Source organism: Anoplolepis gracilipes, chromosome 2 (assembly GCF_047496725.1).
Source record: "Anoplolepis gracilipes chromosome 2, ASM4749672v1, whole genome shotgun sequence".
Classification (NCBI taxonomy): domain Eukaryota; kingdom Metazoa; phylum Arthropoda; class Insecta; order Hymenoptera; family Formicidae; genus Anoplolepis; species Anoplolepis gracilipes.
The window spans coordinates 1472116-1482527 of record NC_132971.1 but is presented as its reverse complement, the minus strand read 5'-3'; the positions used below and the strand labels follow the sequence as shown (position 1 = coordinate 1482527).

At 33.5% G+C, this 10412-nt stretch overlaps 1 protein-coding gene and 1 long non-coding RNA gene across 3 annotated transcripts; one reads left to right on the top strand and one right to left on the bottom strand.

The window, feature by feature from the left end:
* Window positions 1-4085: 4085 nt before the first annotated feature.
* LOC140676359 (uncharacterized) lies at window positions 4086-4892 on the bottom strand. Its single transcript, XR_012048551.1, has 3 exons — window positions 4842-4892; window positions 4378-4559; window positions 4086-4258 (listed from the first exon to the last, which is right to left on the bottom strand). It is a non-coding gene; the product is annotated as an uncharacterized lncRNA (long non-coding RNA).
* A 4094-nt stretch (window positions 4893-8986) lies between these two features.
* Window positions 8987-10397, top strand: LOC140663196 (uncharacterized). Of its 2 annotated transcripts, XM_072887189.1 has the most exons (3): window positions 8987-9134; window positions 9309-9377; window positions 9529-10397. In XM_072887189.1, the coding sequence occupies exons 2-3, from the start codon at window positions 9361-9363 to the stop codon at window positions 9869-9871; spliced, it is 360 nt and encodes a 119-aa protein (XP_072743290.1). In that variant the 5' UTR covers window positions 8987-9134; window positions 9309-9360; the 3' UTR covers window positions 9872-10397. The 2 variants fall into 2 exon arrangements, with proteins under 2 accessions (XP_072743290.1, XP_072743289.1); XM_072887188.1 differs by having other exon boundaries at window positions 9042-9377.
* Window positions 10398-10412: the final 15 nt, after the last annotated feature.

The following is a 10412-nucleotide window of genomic DNA, read 5'->3' as shown; positions in this document are numbered from 1 at the left end:
ACCTGGTTCTACGAGGATCTACGAGGATTTTGTGCGAGCGAAAAAGAGCTGATGTTGCGTGCGAAAAAAAGGTCGAGCCTTTACACAGGTAGTTTCAACCTTTTGTGAGGAACCCAGAGCGACTACTATATTTTATCGGTATCGGTATCGGTATCGGAATCGGCATTTGTACGTGACGAAATGCGATGAGACAAGCTTTGCAACGTAAAAAGTTAAAAATAAAAATGTACATATATAGGAAAGCGCATATATATATATAAAGAGATAAATATATAAGTGATGAAAGTTATAAATAATTTAACAATGAAAGTTTCGTTATTAAAGTAAATTTTAGGTACTTAGAAACGTCGTTGATCGCGCATGTATAATGCAACATAAGCTGTTAATATGATTCTTGGACGATGCCGTCCACCCGACACCGTCGTAACAGTACCATCGTACACTTGGTTGACGCCAACGAGGAATCTCGACTGTGCGATATAATACTCGATACTGCTATATTTAATGCTGACTTATTTTGAACAAAATGAAAAAATATGATACGTATTTTGACGACTAAATAATCATCACATTACTTTGATCGCTCTATCATTGCGGTACGACAAAAATTGACTACTATACAGGATGTTCCTAAACATGCGAAAAATTTCGTAGAAATGATTCCTTGGCAATTTCTTGCCAAGAAAAAAAAAAGTTTATATATGTCGTAGGCAAATGGTTATTTTAAGAAAATAGCTTTTGATTGGGCAAATGCTAGGTATCTGGCTGATTAAATGGCTTTTATTCGTTTATTTGTGTTCAAAATTCAAATGCTATTTTCCTAGGCAAACAGCATTTATCTGAACACTATTTAGAAAATAGAAATAAAGATTATTTTATAAAGCAAAAATAATGGATATTTAAAGATAAAAATTTAGTATGCTTAAAAATATACTTTGATATTTTTTACTCTTATGCACATCATATTTACTCTTATGCATATCATATTTAAACAGTACACTAATACATAGTTTTGTTTTAAAATACATAATATTGTATATTATATAAAAAATAAAAACCTCACAATACAAATTAATAACAAATGTAAAAAGTGAGTAACAGTTTATGATAAATATGTTTTATTTTTTCTCTTTTTGCTTTTTTAAATTAAGATAACAATAGAAAAATAGCATTTGAATACAAATAAACGAATGAAAGCCAGCTAGATAGCAAGCATTTACCTAGTCAAAAGTTATTTTTCTAAAATAACCATTTGTCTACGACGTATACATTAATATTCTAAACAGTTTAATTTTCGAGATACAAGATGTTCAAGGTTTAAAAAAAATATATTTTAACAAAAATAAAATTGAATAAAATTATAGGAATGATTGGAAATGATTACCTTTAGCCATAATATATGAATCAATTCTTCTGCTCTTTGATTGGCAAATATATTTAGAAAAACCAGGTATAATACCAGGAAGAATTTAAGAATCGCATGATGCATCTAGGCAATTTTTTAAATCTTTAATATTTTCAATCAAAGTTATATATTATAAATAAAAGGATTTAACAAGATTTCAAAGAAAAAAATTCAAGAGATTTAATAAATTGAAGGAATTCCAAGGTTGAGGCCTCAACTCAATATCTTTAAAACTTGAGCAGCCTGTATTTCAAAACTTATGCTGTTTAAGACGATATGAATTTTTCTTCACGAAATATTATATAAGGAATCATTTCTTGAATTTTTTTCGTACATGTTTAAGAACACGCTGTATAAACAATAATTCCCGTTTCAAGGAAGATATTTTAAATGAAAACGGATGTATTCCGATATAATTAATGAATGTAAAGCGATGAAATATGCTAGTGCGTACGTCTCGTGAGAGGGAAAAGCATTGGGCGCGATCGATCAGTCAGACACTCGGCCTTTGTGACATGACACATCCACGTGGATTAGTCATTATCGGGCCCCAGGCTTCGCGTCATGCGAGTGGAACGTTACGCCGAAGCAGCCGTCTTTCTCTCGAGAATCCGCTGTTATAAAAACGTTCCACTAATACGGACTATTTAAGAATCGCAGAAGCGGGTCGTTGACTAATGCCTTTCTTTCTTAACGAGCCTAACGAGCTGTAACGGCAATGCGCATGAGAATATTACATTAGAACAGGTATATAATTTAATCTCAACTAACACACGAGAGAGAAGGCTATAGCATATTCCTTACCGGAAGATTCTTTTGGATATATATGACCATATTTGGCTCGGTTTCACCGATCTAGATTGTTTATCGTGAGTTTGATATCGCGTCGTGGAACGATGAATAGCGTATCGTACGATCGATAACGCGCGAAGAAATCGACAAGCTCGAAGGAGATTTTAGATGACGTGGGCACATTCTTGGGACTCAGTTTTACATCTACAACCTGAAGACGAACTTAACATCAAGATAGACAAACTGCAACGTATAAACGCGCTCGTATGTACAATCAGCGTTCTTGGCTCTCTTTTCAGAGGCCGCGTCAAGGATTCGAAACGCGGTCACGGTTCGATGAGATGTATACATGCAGCCAAAAATGGCTATTTTTCTCGCTATTTGTATTTTATTATTATCATATGCCACTTGCACGCGCGTATCGTTAATTTTTCACAGTTTACAATAACGAATCTCGCGAATGCGCCTGCATCGTATCACACGCAAATTTTCCAAAGATTAGGCTGCAGAGTGTAGTGTCCTCGATGCATACGATGATGAAGTAGGCCAGATATATATCCAGAAATCGACGACGTATAGAAAGGTGGATATTTTTTCGGCTTTCGGCAATTAACGTTTAGCGTTTAGCATGAAAAATGCTAATTCGTATTTATATTACTCTTACTTTCAATACTTCAGTTTTCATTTAATTTAGAAAAAAAAGCTACTTGACTTTTACAAGTTAATTAAAGAAATTTGGATCAAGTTATAAAAATTTAAAATACCATTTTGGAAATATATTTCTCGCTACATGCAAAAAGGATTTCCTTCCTGAAACAATTTTTATCGCGCCTGACTAAAAAATGAAAATTTGGAAACTCTGTATTCCACTGAGTTCTTTTTTTACTTTTTTAATTTAAAATTCAAGTGACTTTTACTTTCAATTGTTTATCATTGTTTGTCGAGCTTTAGAGTTATAACGGATAACCTGATAAAAGTAATCAGCTGATTGTTGTTGTTGCAATACAAGTATTTTAAATAGAAATCGACAAGCAAGAATTATCAAATGAATGGCTAGATATCGAGTAAATTGTACATAAATGTACATGTAGGTAGCTCATGCGAAAAGAGATTTGCCGATGTTGGAGTCGATGTCGGTAAACGAGAAAGAAAAAGGCTGATGATAGCGAGCAGGAACGTAACGGAAGTTCGCAGTATCCCTTTCTCTCTTTCTCTCTCTCTCTCTCTCTTTCTCCATTTATTTGAGATAATTTTCCGTAAATATCTATAATTAAAAAATTTTAATAATTCAAGTAACTCTCATGAATTATACTATTACTGCACAAGCTACTTTTAGTATTAATATAGTTCCCAAGCTCGAAATTGTAGTAGGAGAATCGTCTGGAAATTTGCATCGCTTTCTCTTCATATGCCGTTAATTAATGACGTACAATTAAAATCTCCCGTATAATTACAAGTGCGTTGAACTTATAATAATGTGCGAATTGGAAATAAGAATCCAGCAATCAGCGTGTATATATATATATATATATGTCATCGAAATTAAAGCGAGAAAAATTAAATCTCCAGTTTCAATTTTCGACATAACGGTGGCTTATATATTCTCAGAACCGAAACGATAAAACGTGCCATTATTTAATTATAATTTATTTTGATAAAATTATTTATTTTAATAAAATTTGTTATTTTAAGCTTACGTACGAAAGCTCACTCGAGTTTCTTTTCGCTTTGCACTTTTAGAATGTTTACGGAATCAAGTAGAAGCGATCGCTAGCTGCATATAACTTATTCGAATATAAATTCAATGTATAATAATGATATCTGTTCGATGATTTCTCGGTGAGTGGTTACCTCTCTCGGAGATACGCGAAAAAGTGGATTGGTACGGTTTAGATAGCGTCGAAGGAGGCCATCAGGGGGATCGACCCAGAAGAAAACCTGCTTGTAGCATGACACCTGTCTCCCTCGTTATATATACAGGAATGCAAAACGATGATGTAAGGTGGCACACACACGATAAGTATTCCAGTGTCGGCAACGTAATTGCTGTTTTTTTTTTTTCTTTTTTTTTTCATTGGAAAAGAAAATCGTATATAAATCGTCACTCTATACAGATAATTATACTATGATTATAAATTTGCGGTTACAAAATGTAGGATACGGATGTCGTCTTGTCTCACCTTTATGGTGTTTGGTGGTCGTGGAGAAATCGATGAGAGACGTCTGCAACGGGCACCACGCCCAAAGCGAGGGAGGGTGAAGGTGCACCGGGACAAACCCCATGCAGAGGCTCGTGGAACAGCTCGATGTTGCCGTTACGCATTGAAGATGATGTACAATGTGATCTCTCTCCAACCTCGACCTATTACATTTGTAAATGACTTAATCCAATGAGCTATCCAACTTTGGAAAGGAGTTCCATCTCCATGTTTTTTTTTTTTTTCCCTTTAGAGGAAGACTCTGAATTAGTCATCATCTTTGAATAAAATCCAAATATCCTGACGCGTAGTTTGAAATGGAATTTTTAAAACAGTCTATTGGACAAACAGTTGATTTCGTAGTTTAACAAATAAAGTGAAAATATTTTTATAATATCAGATTTGATCGCAATTTCTCCTTGACTGACAGTAGACATAACGCTTACTTGCATATAGTGCACAGTTAGTATCTCCTTCTTTCTTTTCTTTAGATTAACATAACGCTAAACAATAGGCGAAACGAGAGAGACTTTTATTTCGTTTCCCGCATTGCAAATCGTTAAGGAGAAATTGGCCGCGCTAAGAAAGTCACTGACTTGGTGGCTTGGTTTAATTGACCCGAGGCGACGGTGAGGTGTTTTCACGGCTTCAGAAATCAAGGCCACCGCACGCACACGCGTCTCACGAGGTTGAACGCGTCGCGTGAATGCGAGCATTTCTATCTTCTCTGCGAGCCGTTCTGGGAATATAAGTCGCAAACAAGAGGCCTTTCGGAATCAAATCAATTCCCGCGATAACATTAGTTTATTCAATAAGAATACGGATAAATTCTCATTGTGAGATTTTCTTGACATTTATGTAAACGAGATTAAACGAGAATCGAAATCGCGAAAAATCTTCTTTTACGTCAATTATTTATGCTGACTCTAGTGTTCGCTTTCTGATTTTACAAAAAAAAAGGAAACAATTAAAAAAAAAAAAAAAAAAACAATTTTCGAACCAATAACCAAATTTTGCCACGCTACATAATAAAGTAAAACTATTTTAAATTCATTTCCGATTGTAATAAATCGCGTCTTATTTTTGATAATTGGCATTGTTTCTAAATTTGGATCGTTTCTGTTTCTTGTTGTTACAATTCCGTAGAAATCCAAGTTACTATTTGCATTTTTAGATATAATAATATTTATAAGGATTCTCATAATTTATTCTATTATTCTATCGTAGTCTAACGATAATGAAGAGCCTGCAGAAAGGCGACATCTTCAGTTGATTTCAAATCCGGGATATAACACAGGAGTTTCCCCTTCCTGTGGCAGGATGTCATGCCAAGGCAATATCCTCCGGATGTTGGTATCCTTCGAGATAAAGTCTGAATGAAATTTTGCTGCGATTCTTTTATCCGTATTATACAATATATGTACTTACTTATACTTACTAAACAATAATTAGGCTCATCAAGATATTTACGCGCAACGCTATGCAATTGGAGCGATTAGCTTGCTTAACGAGAGGGTCCGTGTATTTGCACTCACATCGAGTGCAACATGCATGACGACACCAAATATACATAAGTTTCGTGTTTTACGATGCGAAGAATGTGAGTTTTATCAATTTATTTAAAATATATAATAAATATATTTATTAATATATTTATATTTATAAATATATTTATTATCAAATATTTGTTAATACATATTTACTTAATACATTTATGTTAATATTTGTAAAAAATTTATTTATCTATTTATTTAATTGTTTATACATAATATATGCTTCGAAACCTAAAAAATTAATATATGTATATTAATTTTTATATTTTTTTATATTTTTCTACAGTTTCTAATCTTTATCTTATTACTTGCATTTTTATATATTCGTTAAGATTTTGCTGATTAATGCGATTGCGCTGTTAATTATCGTCGGATAAAAAGATGTATACGTATATGTATCACACCTTCTTATACATAATTTAACTTGAAACATGCTTATAACTGTTGCGAATAGCTGCGATACTTTTTTAATAGATTTCCTTTGATGCATGCACGAAGGAATATCCCGCTCGATGGGATACCCAACACTATATCTAGCCAAATAAAGAGCACGTTTCAATATCTCTCCATATGCGAATATGTGTGTCAGGGTTTCCGTATGAATTGCTTTTTTGGACAAAATTCTTTCGCTATAGGAATACTATGAAATGACGAATTGCAAGATAAACGAGAGCGTTTATTGAAGTGCTACATCGCGCTGATTAAGGTCATCTATCTTTCCAAGAGACCAATATAGGTATTTATACATTGAAATTTGGCAAAGAGAGTACGAATCTATATTTTCTACTCCAAATTCTTACAAGATTGTTCTGCTATTCATATGATTAAATACATAAATATAAAATCACGATTAATATTTTATAACAAACGGAAGATTTTTTATATATGCATATATTATATTATTCGCAAATATTATTAATAATTAATTATAAATGTGCATAAGAGATGAGCGAGATGCATAATACTTATTGCAATGTAAATGAATATGTAATGTATGTTATGTAACGTAACAAATTATCGAGATAACGGGAATTCGATACTCGGCTTTCGATCAACCGCATATAAACTTAATCTTATACCTTTTACATATCTTTAGTCTTTTTTAAATAATTCACTGTAAATACATGTTAATAAAAAATAATTTAAAAAATAGTAAATGACTCTACTCACAATCAGAGAAAGAGAGAGAGAGAGAAAGAGCAAGAAAGAAAAGAGAAAATTTATAATTTATAATATATATATATTTATAAAAATAGTATGCTTTTATACACATATTCACTAAAACGATGATTTTAACGTGAACAATTAATGTGAAAAATAAATGTGATTATATAATTCCCGCTCTAAAATAGATGTAGATGGCAGTAGCAAACGGAGCAAGGTAGAATCTCTATATTAAGTGGCTGCCGAGTGCGCATGTACAAAGCGCCATGGTTGGGTTGAAACCGGAAGTCCACGCGCACAGGGAGTTGATTACGTATTTCTGAACGAGTGAAAATGCGAAAAGTGAGCAGCTTGCGTGATCGCTGATTGGTACATACTTTTAAATCTAACAATATACACCAATCAATTGCTGCTTACTTTTCGCATTTCCTCTTCAAAAATACTCTTTCAAAAATACATAATCGACTGCCAGATGTTTGCTTGTGTTGGCAGATCTTTAGTTGCGTTGTCACACTATCCCTGAAAACTGACATTACCCAACGGAAACTAAACCCAGATATGGCGGAGCCAATCAAACCTCAGACATACGATATCCAGACTCTTAGGCTGAATTCACACCTTGGTGGAAAAGCAGAAACCAATCAGAATTCGTGCTGAACGTAGTACAAAAGTTTTCCGTTGTAAGGTGTGAATTCAGGCTTATTATAGGGACCCTAGAGCAAGATAGGGATCCAGAGAGAAAGAGAAATAACCGACGGATCCAATAGCACACAATGCTAATTGGCCAGTGAGCATTAGGATCTTTTGATTGGCTAACCGTGCTGGCTAACGTTGCTCTAGACATCGATCAATATGTATGGTTGTGTGCTATCAGGGATGTATGCTAACGGAACCCATTTGTGGTAAATGCGGAAGTGATTCATGTAACGCCAAAATTTAAACAGGTTTCGATATATTGTTTCGATTGCGCATATGTTCGATCAGACACACCACACAAATCAACCGATGCCTAGGGTAACCAGCACAGTTGACCAATCAAAGGATCTCATTTTCATCTGGCCAATAAGCATTGTGTCCGATCGATACTCACCCGTGAAACAGACTTCACAAAAAAGAAGAAGATAGCAAGTGGCCGCGGATTATCTCTGTCTTAATTAACCAATCACAGTTGAACGTGAAGAGGATAATCAAATCTGATTGGTTCTTTCTTACGACTTACGATACTATATATAATACGACCAATGTAGATCCAGCTTTAGACTAGCCAATCACAGTTATTCCATTCTTCAGAGGAATAGTTGTGATTGGGCAGTTTTAGAACTACGGATTTTATTAAATCCGATTAAAGGGCCGTTTACAATAGGTGTTGTAAGTGGTAGGCTGTCAAAAATTAACTAGTCACAATTGACTTAGAAAAGAATATCGAATATTATTGGTCTACAATAGCGTCGTAAGTCGTAAGAAATTAATCAATTATAGTTAAATTTAGAGAAGAATAATCGAATCGGATGGATTAATTTTGTACGACTTAAGGCCCGGGCGCATAAAAAAAAACTTAAGCAATAAGATTTAAGACGTAAGCGAATCGACTGCAAATTTATTTGGATGGGCCCGAACATTGATTGGCTATTTTGATTCTATATTTTCTACTACAAATCTTAGTTTCCTTTCGGGAAAGGTTTTGTATCTATGAATACTAAAAATAAAGATATCAATTTGTCATTTTCGATCACGTGATCCTTTTTGTCGCCCAAACAATCGGTTTCAGCGGCTCGTGAAAATTAACCTTTAATCGGGTTTAATAACATCTGTAGTTTCAAAACTGACCAATTACAGCTATTCCTCTGAAGAATGGATTGACTGTGATTGGCTAGTCTTAGAACTAGAGATGTTATTAAACTCCATTAAGGGTGACGTGTAAACGTAGCTATGATCGTATTCACATGCACAAATGCAAATTATTCTACATTTGCACATTGTTGATCCACGAAGAATTTGACGGCTGGTGAATTTTGCGAAGAGGTTAGTTTTTTTATTTGTGTCATATTTGGTCATATTTCAATTGGAATGCAATGATCGACAGTCACTTTGTCAATTACGGCTTATATCTTGTGGTGTCAATCGGGACACATACATAATCGAGTATAATTTATAAAGATCACGACAACAATTGCTGATATAACATGTATCGACTAGGAAAATATCTTCGTTGAAAGCTCTGTAGAGGATTCAGATCAACGACATAAACATGATACGGACAAACAGGTTTGTTTCTTTACTTTTCTCGTCTGACATGATATACATTTTATAATTAGAATACAAGAATATCATATATAAAGTATACATGCTTTTTTTTTATGGTATAGTATTGTAGCACTTTTATCATTATTTTATTTTTTGAACATTAATCTTTTAGGAAAAGATATCGCAACATAGAGGAGGAATCTAGCGAATTTATGCCATTGAGTAAACGAATCAACAATCTTCATATCAATAGTTTATCCGGTCTGCGAGAGAATGTAATAGAAGGCAGAGTAGAAAGCATGGAAACTGATTGGGAAAGTGGAAATTTTGTATCATCTCCAAGTTGTTCTCAAAACTCATCGCCCAGAGGCAGTTGTGGTTCTAGCCAAAGTAATTTTACCAACGATTATAGACCAGATCTAGATGCCACCGAAAATCCTTTTTATTATGAAAGCAACAAGTTGCTCTTTTCCTTATACATGGAGCGTATGCAGCGAAGATTGGATCTGTATTGATAAATGTATGTGTTACTCGCTTAAACTTGCCTACAAATTATCCTCTCAATATTTAATGTCCATTCTTGACATTTTGTTTGCCATATTTTTCTATGCAACATACTTTTTAACAGAGTTGTCAATCTCTTGTTACATCAATTGTATAGATAATAGATATCCAGATATATTTGTCAGCAAATTAACAAAATTTTTGTATAAGAACTGGCATTAATATACATATATAATGTAATTCAGTAATGTACAATCACAAAGATATTAGATATTTTTAACCGACATATATAAAGTTGCATGTAATTGAGATTATGAATTATTTATATGACAAGATCGAAAATTCGACCATATCATTTCTTTCTGTTTAAATTACGCCATTATTACATGTTTCAATAATGTATTTACGTCAAGACGAACTCTGGACATTTATAATGCATTATGCAGAATTTCTACTTGTAGAATTTTGTAAAAGATTGTATAAAAGATTTGGGTGATGGAGGTACAAATAAAAATGCGTAAATTCAATTAAAAATAATGTATATATATTTGC